The 18,923-nt window shown below is 46.3% G+C and overlaps 1 protein-coding gene across 3 annotated transcripts in view; it reads right to left on the reverse strand.

Moving 5' to 3' along the window:
- The window catches only part of IL17RD (interleukin 17 receptor D), a 66,803-nt gene that overhangs the window by 14,490 nt on the left and 33,390 nt on the right, over nt 1–18,923 (reverse strand). For 2 of the 3 annotated variants that reach the window (XM_032323014.1, XM_032323007.1), the window contains exons 2-4: nt 9,462–9,519; nt 4,320–4,445; nt 127–245 (exon numbers count right to left, since the gene is read on the reverse strand). In XM_032323014.1, the coding sequence (XP_032178905.1) occupies nt 127–245; nt 4,320–4,445; nt 9,462–9,519 (303 nt within the window). The remainder of the gene's footprint in view (nt 1–126; nt 246–4,319; nt 4,446–9,461; nt 9,520–18,923) is intronic. The other variant, XM_032323024.1, reaches the window with a different exon arrangement.

The raw sequence follows: 18,923 nt of genomic DNA on the forward strand, positions 1-18,923 counted from the left end.
CCTTGGCAGGAGGGGCAGACCCCACAGCTCCTCCTTCTCCAGTTTCACAGACGTTCAATCAGACCATGGCGTGACCCCCAGAACAATGGCGTGTCTTCAGGAGCACATTCCGTGCGTGTGACTTACGGTTCTTTTGAAGCTACTGTTGAGCTGCTTTGGGTCCTTTAGAATCAGTTGTTGGCACCGTCTTCCCTCCGACTTTAGCTCCTCCAGTATTACTCGAAATCCTTTTAGGAATTCGATGCCTAAGCAAAGCAGAATTCTTTTATGAAAAGCGAACCTAATTACCTTTGAACACACTTTTCCTGCCTCCCAGATTACCTTCCTTTCCTCCTACACAACAGAGTTAAAGGAATTCTAACTTCGGCCTGAATATCCGGGTTTTAAGGGAGGAAAACCGCGTGCCCTGCATTCCTCTGGGACAGGCCAGGTGATTTCAGAGAAAATTAATTAGCTCTACTGCAGCCAGCCATTTCACAAATGCCCATTGCCTCTGTGACATCAGGGTTCAAATGCTTAGACTCAAGTCACAATTCATCCTAAAAGCCTACCGTGGAATACATAATTTCTAGGTCATCAGATGGGGTGTATTTGGCTGATGATAATTCCCACTGCTGACTAGGACCCGACTCCCCCCAAACCATGTTTCTGCTTTAAGTTTTTGTCCTGTATTTGCTGGCATGGTTCACTGAATCATGCACAAAATTCCCAACAAAGTGTATGTCTGCACCCAAGGGGTTCCTAGGCTTGAGATTAAATAGTTTAGAATGCCTATGTGATTTACAAAGCAGTTCTTGCTCTAATCAGGCCTGAAAGGCAGACACCCAAGGGCTGCCCAGTGTGTGCTCTTCATACAGCCGTCAGAGGCCTGAGACGCCCACCGTGCTGCTGAAAGGCGCCAGCCCAACCTCCTGCCACCTGAGGATTAGCTCTGCTGATCACAAGAGCCAGCCCCAGCACTCTGCATCCCATGGAAACTGCCTCGGTCCAACCGCAGCTGGAGATCCCCGAAGCCGGCCTCAGTTGGCGCGGTATCGATTTCGCATTCTTTCTGAACACTACACAAGGAGACAATTTCAACCCTTCCCCCCACAGGGCAAAAGTAATGACATAGGATGCAATTAACCAGGTGGGACAATTACTGATGGCAAAGGACAGGGAAATCTTTTTTGAACAGGTTCTCCCCTCCTATAATTATTTGATGAAGAACATATATTTTCCGGTGAGTAGGGCAAAGGAGGCACAATGAGAGCTTCACATTTTCAGGGGTCACAGTGTAAAATGTGCTGGTACGGCCTGCCACGTTGCATTTCAAGTACAAAGCTTCCTGTGAGGGTAAAAGCCAGCCAACCCACAGCCCAAGATTCAGACATGCTAACAAGAACCAAGGTCTTTGACCAGTGACCAGTTAGCAGATCTCACAGGAACTTCCCTTATGAGATTAAAAAAAAAAAGAAGAAGTTGAACAAATCCTTATTATTTATACTAAGATTTAATTCATGCCATGTCCCCAGAGCTGCTATTTAACAAAAGCTGGGTAATTAATAGGATTCAAGGCTGTACATTTCAGTTTCATAAAAAATCATTAGCTGAGGTGGGACTGGGTGGTTGTAGTCCTTATTTTTAAAAGACCAGCTTGAAAAAACACTACTCCAAGTCTGGGGTGGGGGTGGGGATGGGGGTAGAAGCAGCAAGTGTAAATCTTACATCAGAGGGACACCTTTATCACAACACCCTGAATGCCTCGTAGTTCCATGTGTAGCAACTTCATACAGTAGCTTCCGACGAGGAAACTTATTTGCTCCTCTCCATCATTTAAAACCCAGGAATCCTCCTAACATCCATGGAAGGAAAGTGTTATCCCCATTTGACAGATGAGGAAACAGCTATCGAGACCCTGAAGGACTTGCCCAGGATCACAAAGGAATTAAACAGCAGATGTGGGACTCGAACCCTGCCCGTGTCTGGCTCTAAGCTGGTGCTCTTACCCCGAATGCTTCTCCGTCTCCCAGCAAGTTTCCTTGACAGGACTTGAAAGAACCTCCGAGAAGCAGAACCTGTCCACCCACAAATCACGGTGCATGAAAAGCACCACATTCTGCCCTCACCACTCCACCTGTTAGTTTTCCAACCACACGCTCATGTCCCTTCCTTTCATTCTAAAGGAGCCTGCAATTTGTCAGGCCAGCCCCTCCGCTGTGCAGCCGTACATGGAGTGACCACTTCCCGTTTATCCACAGAGAATGTTTTTATCTTTAAATGTTAAGATAATGTTATTTTTGGAAAACCCGCTGCATTCAGACCCAGAGGTATTTACATGGATAAGTGAGTCAGGCCCGTGGGGGTCTGATCTATCCTCCCTCGCTCTGCACTTACCTCTCCTACAGTCGGATTTTTCTGAGATTTACCCTGTTCAGATGAAGAAATCCAGGCTTTTATTGTACTTTTCCCTTAGCCAGATTTTTTTTTTTTTTTAAATTCTAAGATTCAGTGGCAATGTTAAAGGAATAGGATTGAGAACCAGGTTCTTTTATCTTTCTTTTTTTTTTTTTTTTTGGCTTTTACTTATTTATTTGACAGAGAGAGACGCAGCAAGAGAGGGAACACAAGCAGGGGGAGTGGGAGAGGGAGAGGCAGCTCCCCACCGAGCAGGGAGCCCAATGCAGGGCTCGATCCCAGGACCCCGGAATCATGACCTGAGCCAAAGGCAGATGCCTAATGACTGAGATGCCACCCTGGCGCCCCAAGGACCAGGTTCTGATGATGATAACTGTAGCCACTTTTCCCCCGCTCATTTTGTGTTTTTCTTAAAGATTTTATTTTAAAGTAATCTCTACGCTCGATGTGAGGCTTGAACCTACAACCCCAAGATCAAGAGTCACATGTTCCACAGACTAGGCAATGCAGGTGCCCCAACAGCTACTATTTTTTTAAGAGCTCTTTCTAGGGGCAGCCAGCTGGCCCAGTCAGTGGAGCATGCAAGCCTTGATCTCAGGGTTGTGAGGTCAAGCTGCACACTGGGTGTAGAGATTACTTAAATAAAAACTTCTAAAAAAAGAAAAAAGCTCTTTCTAGAAATATACTGCATGTGTATGTGTCTGGAAATCTTACCACAAACCAAAAGGCAATCATCTGCACATTACAGATGGTAAAGCAGGGCTCAGCAAGGGTTAGAGGCCTCTTGTAAGAAGTAGAATCTGGGGGACGCCTGGGTGGCTCAGTTGGTTGGACGACTGCCTTTGGCTCAGGTCATGATCCCGGAGTCCCGGGATCGAGTCCCGCATCGGGCTCCCAGCTCCACGGGGAACCTGCTTCTCTCTCTGACCTTCTCCTCGCTCATGTTCTCTCTCACTGTCTCTCTCTCAAATAAATAAATAAAATCTTTAAAAAAAAAAAAAGTCTTCTTCTACCTACCTCTCTGCCCCTTTCTCCTCTCTATCTTTAAAAAAAAAGAAGTAGAATCTGGGTTCGCACCCAGGCCCATCTGAACAAATAAGCCCTGCCCATGTCCTACGCCCAGTTAGCGCATCCTCTCTGGTGTATCATCAGCTTGTTAAAGGGGATAGCAGACTCTGCCCTAACCAGAATCTGGCCAGACAATGTGGGTTTGCTTTTCTCTGTTTCTTCATTTTGGGTTTTTGTTTTTTTCCAGCCTACATGGTTTAAACAAATAAAGTGATTTTATGGGGGGCGCCTGGGTGGCTCACTCAGTTAAGCATCTCCCTTCTGCTCAGGTCAGGATCCCAGGGTCCTGGGATCAAGTCCCACACATCAGGCTCCCTGCTCTGCAGAGAGTCAGTGTCTCCCTCTACTCCTCTCCCTGCACGTGCTCTCTCTCTCTCTCAAATAAATAAATAAAAATCTTTAAGAAAATGATATCAGGGGGTTTTATGAAAACTGGATATTCCTGAAAACTCACAGCATGTGCCATTGCCTGGATATCCATGTGGGCACAGAGATGGCCAATGCTGGATGCTGAAGCCATTACATTCTTGTGCAGGTCTCCTGTCCCCTGACTACTGCTGAGACCCAGAGGCCAAGGGGTCAATGTGATTCATCACCACACACTATCATTTTGCAAACCTACATCTCTCTCAGTAACAGCCAAGTGAATAAAAGATGAGCCGTGAGGCCCAGCATGGAGCCCGGTGCATGTCCAGCAAGTACTGGCAACAAAGCAGGTAGTGTATCTGGGCCCAAGCACACCTAAGCTACACTTAGTTCAAGACCTGCCCAGCTCCTGGAGGCTGTCACACTGGGACCCCTGCACTGGTCACCACCCACACAGGCCACGTGGCGGACTCTATCTGACCACTTACCGAGAGCACCTGGGGACCAAAGAATGGTGACTGCCACTTGGTCATGGCAAGCGTACTGATTGATGGTGATGTTCTGGGCGTCAGCAATTACGTGCTTCCCCACCGGATTCAAGTAAGTGGTGCAATCTGGAGCGTTGGGAGATCAAAGAACAGTTAGATTAAAACATTTATTTTTTGAGGTTCATGGTTCTCTCAAATTACACAGAGCTGCCTGGAGGTGGCCAAATCCATTCTGTCTAAAGACGAGCGCTGCAAAAGCCCAGACAGGACATCAAAGTTGACTGGTCAGAGAACTATATAATATGCCGTAGTGGGTGTAGTACCAACCCCGTTAACCACACTTCGAGTGAAATTCTAGGACAGTGTGAGGAGGATCACATACAGTGTGACTGTATCTGTCCACACATACACAATTTGACTATGTATCTGGCATTAACTTTCTTTTTTTTTTTAAAGATTTTATTTATTTATATGACAGACAGAGATCACAAGTAGGCAGAGAGGCAGGCAGAGAGAAAGGGAGAAGCAGGCTCCCTGCTGAGCACAGAGCCCAATGTGGGGCTCAATCCCAGGACCCTGAGGTCATGAGCTGAGCCAAAGGCAGAGGCTTTAACCCACTGAGCTACCCAGGTGCCCCTGGCACTGACTTTTTTACTATTATGATACTTTACCTAAACCCATCCTTATGTACATTGATTCAATCTGTTTGCAGCATGAGAGAGTAATCTGAAACAAAACAAATGACTAAATAGTCTGGGGACTGCTTTTAGAAGAAACCTGGAGGCAAGGTGAGCAGGAAAAGGAAGCAGGATGAGATTCACGGGGGCGTGGCTCACTGCAAGACAGTTTAACAATCCAATTAGTACCTACAAAAGTGACCAACTGACTTCCTGACGAGCAAAGGTACCTTCAACGAGCAAAGGTACCTTCAACATTAATAGCATCTAGAAGGTAAAACTTCTGTTCCCAGACACCACGTGTTAGCAAAGATACCCACAATGCCCACCAAATTCAAAGAGCTCCACATTGCTCAAACAATGAAGACCAACTCTCTGGTACTGTGTGAGTTCATTACCTACTGCCAGCAGTCAACACAGCCATGACCACGGGGGCACCTGTGATACCTGGTATTGCTAAAGAAAACTTCAAAGTCTACAGGATCCTAAAAAGGTCCCGGAAGCTTCCAACCAGACTCAGAATGGGACACTAGAGAATAGCCGAGGGCTGTTGTAGCCACTCATGCAGGGAGAACCACCAGCCATCCCTGCCAAATACCAACTCATGATTCTTACACTGCTTCATCTCCATTTCCTTCTCAATGATTAAAATGGAAAACTCTCATTGGTGCATGCTCCAAAAAAGTCCTCAGTTCCATCAAATGTCCAAACCGACTCATGATGCCTCTGAAGTAAGGGTATTTTACTTTGAGGTGAAGCAGTCAGGGGTATTTTCTAGGCTCAGTGAATCTGCTCCACTCCCTCTGCCCTGCTGTACACCACACCACACACTTCCCTTTTTTAAAGATTTTATTTATTTATTTGACAGAGAAATCACAAGTGGGCAGAGAGGCAGGCAGAGAGAGAGATGGGGAAGCAGGCTCCCTGTTGAGCAGAGAACTCCATGCAGGGCTCGATCCCAGGACCCTGAAACCATGACCTGAGTCAAAGGCAATGGCTTAACCTACTGAGCCACTCAGGTGCCCCTACACTTTCCATTTTTAAAAAAGATTTTATTTGTTTATTTGAGAGAGAGTGTGTGAGAGAGTATGAGGGGCAGAGGGGGGAGGCAAAGCGAGAGGGAGAAGCAGACTCCCCGCTGAACAGAGAGCCCTCATGACCTGAGCTGAAGGCAGATGCTCAACTGACTGAGCCACCCAGGCGCCCCCGCATTTCCCACTTTTATGACTAAAAACGTTCCCTGGGTATTTGAAAATAATAAAAGAACGTAAGAAAAATGTAGAAGTCAGCCATGCCCTCCCACCATACAGAGGTAACTACTACCAGCTTCTAAAACATATCCTTCTAAGCCTTCCAATGTGCACATAATATTCCTCCTTTTAAAATTTCTTACTGCAGTTCACCACACATGCACTACAATGCACCCCCTCCCACTCTGGCAACTCCCAGCTCCCACACTGCCTGGGGCCCGCCATCTTGCCTACCTGCTCTAGGTGGACCTGTTCCATAAACTCCATCTGCTTAAAAAGCAGCCACCTCTACACTTCAGTATTACTTCTTCTGAAGAGATGTTAATAATTAATAAAAACCAAATTCTACTTCTAATGAAAATGGACTCCCAAAGCATTTAACATGTGTCCTCTGGGTGCAGAAGAGAATTTTAGGAGAGAAAAAAAAATTTTTTTTAAACATCTGGTTTAACACCCACATTGTACAAATGAGGAAACATTTTGCAGCTAAGAGACCAGCTGGCTGGCTTTGGATTCCACTGCTGACCAGCCCTGGGTCAGGACAGAAAGCAGCCTCGGATGACTCATGCATGGCTCTTGCCATTCTAGCCTCAACACAGAGGTGATTACTATATTAAGTTCTGAATCCGAGGTAGTCAGTCTGCAAAAAATCCTGGCTTAAACTACATTCCCAACATTTAAAAAAAAAAAAAAAAGACAAGATCCCATCATACTTGTCAAAATTCAAACTTTTTTTTGGTAAGATTTTATTTATTTATTTGAGAGAGAGAGAACATGAACAGGGGATGGGCAGAGGGAGAGAAGGACAAACACATTCCCCACCAAGCAGGGAGGCTGACCTGAAACTCAATCCCAGGATCCTGAGATCACGACCTGAGTCGAAGTCAGACCCTTAACAAACTGAGCCACCCAGGTGCCCCCAATTCAAACATTTCTACTTATTGAAACCTCTGACTTAAATAGCTTTTAGAAAAAGAGGCACGAATAAGAGCAAATCAGTTTTTTTCTTCCTTTGTTCATTCTTAATGCCAAAATTAGCACTCACCGGGTTTCTGTAAATATAATTATGCAAATATGACGTCTAAGAATGGAGAAAATGTATTACAACCTACTCAGGCCATTACCCCCTCAGAGCCTGAAGGAGAAACGAGAAAAGCAACATGAAAGGAGACATGGAGACCTACAAAATTTGCTTTTGACTTAAGGGTAAGACATTCTCTTTCTTTGTAACATTGAATGGCAAAGGAGTAGAAAAATAAGATTTTGTAGTTTTATGCTTTTGGTGAAAAACTTGGTAATTTGTTCTTAGCTATTTCAAACAGAACTGGTAACCAGTCAACGAAGCAGTAATAGAAACTTCCTCGCGGAAGAAAGAAATATCCTTTCAGTGGAAAACAATGAATAAATTTTTTACACAAACCTGGATCCAATTATTAGGAACTCTTACATTTTGGATTCTGGTTACCAAAAAATTATGCCCAAATGATATTCTGCCAAAATGCAACCGAGCTTCAGATGTCTTGGGAGTCAATCTGAGTTGCGAATTAAATTCTAATTAAATGCTGAAGAATAAGAAAGAAAATAATGACGAAGAAACAGGCATCACGCACATGGGCCAAATATTTAGTCTCATGAAGAAAATAATAAGATACTTTTAAGTTTTACAGGTACAGATCCTCTTTCACAAAACCCCATATTAAATTAGAGCTGCAAATACTTGTTTGCAGCTGACCAGAAAATTCTGAACTCTTGAATGTAATACAAGATCAGCCAGGACCAAGAGCATATATTAGAAATTAACTCTGTAGCTCAAAGAGAGATCTCTAACACATGTCTTTACTTAGCTGAATTAAGTATCATGGACTTGCAAATCTTTCATTAGCATTTTAACATTTACCCAGAGAGCATGCACACACCACTGATGTGAAATCTGTTTCAAATGTAAGTCCTCACTGGTTAACTTGAAGTACTCAAGTCAGCAACTGTGGGCATAAATTTGACACACATATTTGTATCTCAAAATTGTTAGATTGTATACACGACCTCAAAAATCTTGCTTTCGCAGTGATCATTTCAGAGGCCTCCCTGTGACCCACACCCATCACTTACACGGATTCATAATTCTCTGCCAGAGATGAATTGAATGTCAGGAGTTACTGAACAGGAGTCAAGCTTCCTCTTGTTAACATTTTTACGTATAAATTATGGCTCATAAGGCTAAAATGCTCACAATTCTATATAATTACCTTCTTACCATGAAAGCACTGCTGAGGGGGAATTCTATATGCTTAATCAGAAAAAAAGCACCCCACCCTGCCCTGAGGAAACAATTCAGCCAGATAAAGCCACACTTCCTTGAGAGAAAGGGCCAAAAAGATGCTGTATTCCCATTCCGGCTGGAATGACTTCTAATATTGGCAGGTATCAATTACTGAGTGCACATCATAGGCCAACTAAGTTGAGCTGTTAAAAGCATTACCTCATTAAAGCCTCAACACGATGCTCAGGAAGAAACTAACCTTTATTTTACAGCACATGAGAACTAAGGCTTAGACAAGTCCAGTGGCCTGCCATGGCTCACCAGTGACAGGTAGGACACTGGAGGTGGAAGCCAGGCCTGCGGAGATGGCCAACTGGAGACCCATGGGCCAATCTGGGACACATGTTCACTTCCCCAACTCTGGGCTGGTGAACATGTTTAAATAGATACTAATATTAAAAAATGTTCAAACAAACAAAAAAATGCCAATTTCTCTTTCTTCTTGCAAATCACAGCTGGCTACACTTAGAGGCAAGGCCCCAAGGAGGAGGAATGGAGAAGCCAGTGCTCCCTTCGGACCAGACCTGGGCTGTCCAGTTGGCCACAGTCCCTACTATTCCCTAGAATCCCCCCACTTGAGCAGTATCATCCACTTGTCCGCTGCTGGGCCCCTCCAGGCATCTGCTTTTGTTCATAAGGACATGGTTATGTCTTGGAGACATCAGGGTAGGTCTCCATACATAGTTTCTCCCAAAACGGTGGACACTTGACCTATTTAAGCTCCCAAATACTTGAGCAGCATCATTGAGACTAGCCCCCTTAGCTCTATCGATTAACCTGCGCAGGTTAAACTTCCTCCACCCCAGGAACCGCGGGGTCCTTGATGAAGTACAGCTCTGTAAGCTTCAGATCACTGAAACGCTTCCATTCTCCAGTGGTGAAGCCAGTTACTTACTGTCATATCGGAAGGTGATGTTGTGCAGCCCGCTGTTTCTGCTGGCCGGCCCCACTCCCTGTGGGAAAACAAGAGAACGTGATGAGGAGAGAAGCCAATTTGCTTTTCCAGCACACATCCCCATAGAGTCAAAATGTACACAAGATTGCAAAGACCCAGGGTCATACCAGTCACTGAGCAATGTCTACCACTCCTCCCACCCACCCCGGGCCCCTTCTCCCCCACTGGCTGCCAACCTCCCTCCAGCCCAAGAAGATTCTTAACTTCCAGGCCAAGAGCATCAAGAGCACTCACTTCCCCTAAGACAATAGGAGCACGCTGTTCTGTGTTTGGGGGTTAAATAATAATTCATTAACAGTAAAATTGGGAGAGAGACCATGAGCTGCCAGCTGGAGCCCTTCCAGTTGGATCCACTTTGAGCAGTGATTGGTTATAAAATTCGCCTACCAGACACTCTCGTCCAAAACCTCTATTAAGCCACGACAGATAGGCAATTCCTCAAGTCTAAGGAAACAGGTTTCTCATTCCAAGACCGGGAATGAGTGTGGGAATAAGCCATTACTTTTAATGAGAAAATTCTTCACTGCATCCATACCTATGCTTGGAATATAGAGGGTGGATCATAAAAGAAAAAGAAAAAAAGACTTTAAAAGGGCTAACTCTAACTCTGGGTGATGTGGCTGTTAGCCATCTGCACTCTTAATAGCAGGGATAACAACTCTGCCAGACTCCCCACTTTAATTACAACATCCACAGAGGGAGCACCGGAATCCTCCCATCGCCCCACCTTTTCCTAACCCACCACTTATCCATCATGGGAAAGAGCAGCTACAGATCTGCCGACTCTGGCTGGTTTAACTGTTTCTGTAATAATCAGCAAATGTGCCATTCAGTGTTAATTGCAGAATTCGCCAAAAACAGTTAATTCTGAAATGCTCAATGATGGGAAAATATTCTAACCACACAGCTAAAGTTTCCACTCAACAGAGGGGATGCTGGGGAAAACCATATGCCGGCAGCCTGGTATTTAATGGGCAATTGTCACACTGAGACACAATGTGCAGAACCCGTCTGATGGAGCCCAGGGTCTTGGGCCACAATCCCATCACATCCATATGCTGGAGGCATGTTCACGCTGCTTATCCTGAAGCCAGCCATGCCCACTGAAACTCTATCCCTGAGCTCAGATAAACATGGAGATCCAGGAAGGCACAGCTGCATAGAATGGGCGGCACGCATGCGCAAACGTGCACACACCAAGATTCTAATTCAAGTAAGAAATAAGCGCTAACGTGAAATCTACAACAATGCAGAGCACTAGCCCATGATCTACTGGGGCTCCCCTTCTTCCTGACGCACCTTCCTTCTCCAGCTTTCCTGTTTCCATCCTCCCTTTCCCACGTACACAAGATTCTGGAGTTCCTCCCCTGAGCTGAAACACTTTGGAAAGGGTGGTTTTCTTATGAAAATCCTAAATGCCTCCACAATTCCTTAGGGACAAGGCCTCTAGGGCGCCACCAGAGGATGCCCAACTTCCAGATGGCCAAGACCGGAGTAGCACAACCAAGCAGGAGACAATGCCATCCCCCCCACAACCCCTAGGAAATACCCAAGACACCCAAACCACAGCCTTCTCCTCGCTTATGAAGCCCCAGGATATAAAATCACCCACCATCTATTATGAGCCAGACATTGCGCTAGGCACAGTGGAGAACAAAACAGCCACTGTCCCTGTCCTCAAGAGCAAAGTGACTCATTCCTTCAAAGAAGACTAATGGGGTATGTGGATCACACGCCAAGTACATAGATGAATTTCAAATCACACCCTGACCCTCCCAGAACTCTCAGTGTGACACACAAGGCATACGTAGCTCGGGTGAAGAACCAGCCAAAAGAAAGCACACAGCCTCTGAAACACCACAGGCAGCACCGCACAAAGGATGAGTTGAGGGGGGAGGACAGCACACCCCAGAAGCTTGAAAGAAGTAAGGATAACTGGACTAGAAGGGAGGGAAAGGGAGCTTCATGGGAGGGCAACAAAAATGCAAGGGGCCAAGATACGTACCTAATCCTTCCATCCTCCTGTTGGTGACCATGGGCAAACCACTTCACTCCACATGGTCCCAGCCTCCTCAACTATCTTCCTAAAAAGATAATTTGCATGACTTTCCCCTGGGAAAGGGGTTTGAGGAGGCCCACATGAAACCCTGTAGAGGAAGGCTTTTCAAAAAGGAAATGCATTTCATTTAGTAGCACGTAGGACTCTTATGACCGGTCAGTGAGACCAGTCACCTTAGTTGTAGGACTGTCAGCTTACACTTTGTTCTTCTTCTCCCCATATTTCTGCGGCAGCATATTTTTCTTTTAAAGATTTTTATTTTTAAGTAATCTCTACACCTAATGTGGGGCTCGAACACATGATCCCAAGATCAAGAGTCACCGGCTCTGCAGACTGAGCCAGCCAGGCACCCCTATAGCAGAATGTTTTTAACAGGTATTTACCGGGCACTTGCAATGAGCGATGTATTGTGGAAAGAAGCCCAACACCATGAGATGTGCTATATCGTGCAGATAAGAACCTAAATCCCTCCAAATAAGGTCTGTGCTGCCTGCAGAGCTGTTCAGAAGGGGGCCCAGTGAGCTGGCCTCAAAGGACAGTGAGGCTTGCATGCAACATCTATTCACTACCCACAGAGCACTCCACCTGCACCCAGGCCCTGCTGGGCTGGGCACTTGGCCCTGAAACAGACCTGGGTCCTGATCTTAAGGGGCTATGGCCACCAAGGTGATCTAATGTGCAAATCTGCCATTTATTCCTCTGTTCCAAGCTCCCTGTCTCTTGTAGAACTTTCCTGATGTGGCTTCTGCCTCTCTTCTCAGCCACTTCCCTCCCTACCTGCCAGACTCCTCCAGGCACTGCATTACTGCTCAGTCCATGTTTTGGAGCACTTCCAATATTCCAGAATGCCCTTCCCATCAGCCAGGTCCTGTTCCTGCCATAGGCTTTCCACCTTGGTAGAGCTCCATCATACTGGGTCTCTGACACAGAAATCTGCCTGCATACTCACTTGATGGAGGTATGATAATCCATCCCACAACTTGACCAGCATGGCACTTCTGCCAGGGCACATGAAAAACAGAACTTCTAATTCCACAAATAATCAGAGACTAAAAGCCCCTGTCACGATGCCGGGTCCTTGAGCTCCAAGGCCACAGAGCGCAGCGCTCTGTTCCATGGCAAGGACCCGCTCCGTGTACACTGCAAGACCTTTCGCTCTTGTAAGTCGTCCACTGCATGGTTTCCCGGCACTGCATCAGACAGGTGCTCTAGCAGGCTTCACCCAGTTCACACTCAAGTAACGCGCCTACTGCTCCTGGGCCCTCAGAAACCCCATCAGAAACGGTGTGCCCAGGCTAGCCCACAGAGTTTTTCTTTCTACTGTGTGGTAGACAGACTAATAACCCCCACAAAAAAATAAAAAATAAAATGTCTACATCATAATCCCCAGAACCTGTGTTACGTTACACAGACAGCAAAAAAGGACTACATAGACGTGATTAAGTTTAAGGATCCTGAGATGGGGAAATTATTCTGGATTATCCTGATAAGCCCAATGTAATCACAAGGGTCCTTCTAAGTGGGATTCAGAAGGTCAGAGGAGGAAAAATGACCACAGAAATAGAAGGCAGAGAGACCAACATTGATTTCAAGATGCTAACACTACTGGATTTGAAGATGGAGACAGAAGGGACTGATAAGCCAAGAAATGTAGGCAGTAGATGCTGGAAAAGGCAGAACATTGGTTCTCTACCAGAGCTCTCCCAGAGCCTCCAGGAGCCAGCCCTGCCAATACCTTGCTTTTAACCTCAAGGAGGACTCATTTTGAGATTCTGACTTCAACAACTGTAAGATAATGCATGTGTGTTGTTTTAAGTCACTAAATTGTGATAATTTGTTACAGCAGCAATTGAAAGCTAATACTTTTGGTGGCAGTATGGTTGAAATGGATCTGAATGTCACAATCCCTCATGTGCTGTCATTTTCCCCTTCCTAACCCCAGGGTAGACTGATCGCTTCTCACTGCAAGTCTACCCCACCTTGACTGCAGGCAGACATAGGACACAGACCCAGTGGGGCTGTTTCAGATTCTGCCATATACACTTCTGTGGGCTAGCCTCGGACATATCTGGAGTAGAAGAGTAGTTAACACAATGGGCCTTGGAGCTGTAGAGATATGGGTTCAAATCTCCCCCTCTCAAGCTGGGTGACCTTAGACAAGCTCCTTAATTTTTCTGAGCCTCATTTTCCTGAGCTCTATAAAGCATCTGAATAAAACTTCCTGGAAAATCTCGCTGTGGGACTATGGGAGATGACACCAATAGAGCTCTCTACACAGCACGTGACGCACTGAAGGAGTGATGGCACCATTCCTGGGAAGATTCTTGCCCTAATAAGCAAGGAGAGAGCTGTGCAGCGTGGGGGTAGGTGAAGTAGAAAGGGGAATGCTCACAGAAGGGGCATCTCCAGACATGACCGGTCTTATCATCCAGACCCAGGGGGTCTGGCGGATGGATGGACAGGTCAGGGCAAGGTGACAAAGGCACTAATCACCAGACCACAACAGTCTTGGTGGGAACTGGGCAACCCAGTGACTCCATCTCTGGTGAGTGTTCAGGTTGGATCAGATGGGGAGAGACTGAAGGCAAAACTAGGGCAGCCCCCCTACAGACTCATCCTCCCCACAACTTGCGCCACAGTCCTGGGCCTGGCCCATAGTCAGCCTTCGATCAATATTAGTTTTTTCCCCCCAAAACGAATCCATGACGAGGCCAGGTAATGCACACTGAGAACCCAAGAGGACCTAGCTTCATGTGACAGGGAGATTTATGGCTTGGAATCAGGACTCACACTAAGGGAACAAGGGTAAGCAAATTACAAAGCTGGTCAATGGCTTTGGAAGCTGTTTTTCAGTAAACAAGTCAAAGCTTTTAGCTACTATACCCATTTTGATATTTAATGAGCTTACAATTAAGAATACTTGTTTGTCGCCTGTTACTTAAAATCTATAAACACCAATGCTGTGGCCTCAGGGTGTCACATTCTTAGTTAATTAACCACCCCCATTTGCTGCACTTAGGGCAGCAGTTAATTTGTTCCAATGCTAGCTGGGAGAAGCAGAAGCCCCAGGTGCCTGGGGCTCTGCTCTGAACACTATGGTGAGCAGAGACGGAAGCAGCAAATGGGAACATAATGGAGAAAACATCTTTTACTCAGGAAAGGGGGAGGGGACGATAACCCATAAGTGCTCTAAAGGAATAAAATTCAAAACCCATACCATGCTCCACCCATATGGCAAAAAAGCAAAGGCCTGGACACAAAGCCACAGGCAGGACACAAACACAGAGCAGCCACGAGGGGCCATCTGAGGGCCCATTTCCTGAGGGGCTCTTGGGGGTTCTAAGCCCATTAAGGACACCAACTTCCCAGAGCAACATTTCCAATCCAGCTCCAAGAGAGCTGAGCTGTCATTTTGGGGGAAAAAAAAAAATGCATTTTGAAAAGGACTGTGCTAATTACAGTATCCAAATAGTAAGGTGAAGGCAGGCCAAATAGTAAGGCCTAAGCAAGACTGCTTTCAGATCAGTTAAGGAAGGACTTCTTAGAATGCTGGTAACATTTTAGTGAACTGAGTTTGGGTGAAAATTAAACAAGAACATCCATCAGAAAGAACTGAGATAATGGGTTTTTAAAGGCACACTGAGCAACTACTTAAAAAACTAAGGCCAACTTAGAACTTTCTATTTCCCCTAACATTTCCTCCACCTTGGGTTTCCAGTGAGTCAATGAGATATGAAAGATAGCAGATGGCTCTGTGAGGCTTAAAATGCACAACAGGACGGACATTTTTGTCTCTGACCAGCAGACACGGCGAAGGCAAGAGGCAGAACATGGGGTCAATTTAGTCTGCACAGGTTCGGTTCAGACGGCCTCATAAATGAAGTCAGATCCCACTTCAGTAAGAGTTGGGGGGAAGGGGGGGTGGGAGAAGTCAGCAAAAAGCAGAGAAGCCCCAGGTGATGTAAGCTGAGGAGAATGCCGGCAAACCCAAAACACAAGGCAAATAAATCACAAAGCCAGCTTGGGTCTGGATCTATTCAAGATATTCTTCTCCACATTCCCGGGAGCTGTTCCCTCTCACTTTCCAACTCCATGCAACCAACTTCAGAAACGAAGGGTGCCAGCTGTCTGATTTGGGGAGGTGAGCTCTCGGATGCCTGGTGGGGAACACACAACTCTGGGGGAGTACCGGTGTGTTCCCACCAGCAATTACTGCGTCGGCCCAAAAAGACCCTGAGATCTTAAGCTAATTAGAGAGATTTGCTCGAGGAGGTAGGAAATCAGTACTCCAAAGCATCGCCTGTGTACCAGACCAAAGCCGTAATCATGATTCATCTCTGACATGTTGCTAATCAGCACACACATGTTCCTAATTTCACGCTCCCCAAAGGAAAGCTGAAGGGACAATTGTTTCTGAGTTCTAACATGGAGCCAACCGATGCCAAGTTACCATGTGTTCTGCTTATCAAACTGAGAGCTCTAGTTTCCTTCTAAGCGGCTTCTTACCCCTCCTTCCCTGCCCCCACCCTCATGCCCAAGGAAATCCATTCACTAAAGATAAAGATGTGTTAGGGCATTTATAGGAGTGTTTCTCAGATAGCAAATTTTCTTTCTTTTTTTTTTTTATTGAGATAGAATTGACATGTAACATTGTGTGAGTTTAAGGTATACAATGTATAGATCTGATATATTTATACACTGTAAAAGCAACTTTCCTAAACTGGCCTAAACAGAATTTAATGTATTTTTAAATGTCTTTCCCTGCTCCAGCCTTTAATTTTCTTCTTGCTTTGCCTCTGGAATAGACATATGCAGTGAAAACCCAAAGATACCAACACACACACACACACACACACACACACACACACACACACACACCACTGACTCTTCTGTGTTTAAAAACAAAACAAAACAAAACTCTGCAGTCTTCTTAGTTTTCACAAAGCAAAAAGCCCAAGTACTTTTTCCAATTAAGTCTGTTAACGATCTGGGCTGTGTGTTCTCCTATGGCTGATACTGACAAACAGACAGGGTTGTTCCATTTTTCCAATTCTCAAAATGTTAAAAGCAAGCTATAAAACATGCCTCTGGCTAGCGAGCCAGACCTTTTCCCTCGGCTGCACACACCACTCCCATCCACTCAAATGAGAACCGCATGGTAAAGAGCTGGCATCTTTAAGATAACTGTCAACCCATCTGCAGTTTCAAAATCACACAGAGACTACTTCGCAGACACAGATTAGCCGGGTTTCTGTAAATAGTGCGTACGAAGAGGAAGCAAGCAACCAACCACCCAAACACCCACCCAGAAAATGGGCTACCAGCTTGCACCCACTTAGCTGTTAAACTTCACTCCAGAAGCTCAAGAAAGTATCTTTTTGCAAGGGCAAAACAGTGATTAAACAATAGGGGAAAACTTAATGCTGTACACATGATTGTTATGCCTAAGCTCAGAGGAAATGTTCGGATCAAAACAAACTACTAATAAAAAGCCTTAGGACCACACAGAGAGCGTGCACTGAATTGTACGGCTTCAAATACTGTTTCTGAGGCCCTGGGATGGAGTCTCCAAATACTGCATCACATCTGGAATTCTGCTTTTACAGCACAAATGCCTGCAGAAACGGGGGATTGTGACGTTGCCATGGGGACCCAGCCTCCTCCCGCCAGGCAGGTCCCCAGTGTGCCCCACACATGTGCTTCCTTCAAGGTAGATTTCGCATATTTGGAAATTATTGAAGGCCGCCCTTTTAGGTTTTAGTGCTAATCGAAATATCACAGCCTACACTCGAAAGCAAGGCGACCCCTTCTGTCAGCCTATTATTTCTGTCCACATGGTGGTCTCAGAGAGAAATACCTCCTTAAAATAACAGTGGGAAGCAGCAAGTCAACATTAGACCCCTTTTCAAAAGTTATTTGTGGCTTCCCCCCCCTTCCTCTAGGAAGGAGACAGGCTTCAAGCGTCCCTTTTAAACTCTTTCCTTCTCTGGCTGCAAAAATCCAAGTGAGTCAACCTGTGCACACAGCTGCCACCCATCGCTGGCCTATGGGAAGGACCCCAGGCTCCAGCTTGGAGCTCGGTCGCTTGCCATAGCAGGAAGTGAGCCACTAACCCCATCCCAGCAGGGCTACTGGCCAAGGCAGGGGGTCTTCACTTTTAATTGCCGTTAAGGGAAAAAGGTTTCTAGAACCCATAAGAGAATCTTGTGAGAAACATACCTTACCCAATTTCCAACCCCCCCCCCAGAAACATTCTTACATAATTTGGCATTCCCAGAACTCCCTAAGGAAACCGAGGGCTTCACAGATCCCAGGTCCAAAGCCAAAGAATCTAGAGACCCCACTTGGAAATGAAGAGGTACATCTGGGTATCCCCATTTCCCTGGGATGCAGCTCCTCAATCCGACCCCTCCAGGTGTGGATTCATATAGATACATAAATGCAACAACCCCGCTTGGGTGGGGGCAAGTGTCCCCAACCACTCCTCATCCTCCCACCGTCCTACCTCTTCAAGACCCCAGGTGGCTCAAAACAATGGTCAAGACACTCATCTCTCTTTCTGCCCGAGCATTCTCCCAGCAGTTGTAACCAGAATGTCTCATGCAGAAGCAGTAGTGCCTCTTCCAATATGTATCTGTCTCTCTGCAAGGTCTGGCCTTCCCCTGATCTTCCAGGGGGAAAGGAGGGAATCGGCCAGCACAGAGGTGAAAGTGAAGCCAAGTCACCAAGCTCCGTGGGCAGATCAAAGGGACTCATGGGAAACTGGTTCTCAGCCCTGCCCTGGTTCAGTGGGACCTCCAGCCTGAACTATTTCCATCTAGTCTGTTCGATACTACATCCCAAAATGTCCTCCTGAGATACAGCCGGGCTTTGTGAATGTGTGTGTGTGTGTGTGTGTGTGTGTGCACGTGCGTGTGCACCCAGCCACACAGAAGGGAAAAAAAAAAAAAAAAACAGCACCAGGAAGTCAGCAGCTCAGCCCAGGTGTTAACACTTAGCGCATCCTGCCCAGCCCCCTCCAGCTTGAGGCCGGCCGCCTGGGAGCAGGACACAGCAATTAGGCCCTTCCCGGGCCGGGCGCCTTTGTCCCCTCGCTAACAGCATTAGTGTCTGACTTCCTGTGCACAACGGGGCCTCCCGGGGGGCAATCCCCGGCTGACCGGGGCAGGGCATTAGACTTCCTTTGTCAAAGACCCTCAAATGTTAACAAGCATGTGAACAAGCCTCTCCTCCCACCCCCCTCCCACTCCCCGCCCCCCCCATTTCTCCCCCCATCCCTTCCCCACCTCAGCCACTCCTCCCATCCACCAAACACTTCAATCTCAACAGCCCTGGTTCTGGCA

This window comes from Mustela erminea, chromosome 1 (assembly GCF_009829155.1).
Source record: "Mustela erminea isolate mMusErm1 chromosome 1, mMusErm1.Pri, whole genome shotgun sequence".
NCBI lineage: Eukaryota > Metazoa > Chordata > Mammalia > Carnivora > Mustelidae > Mustela > Mustela erminea.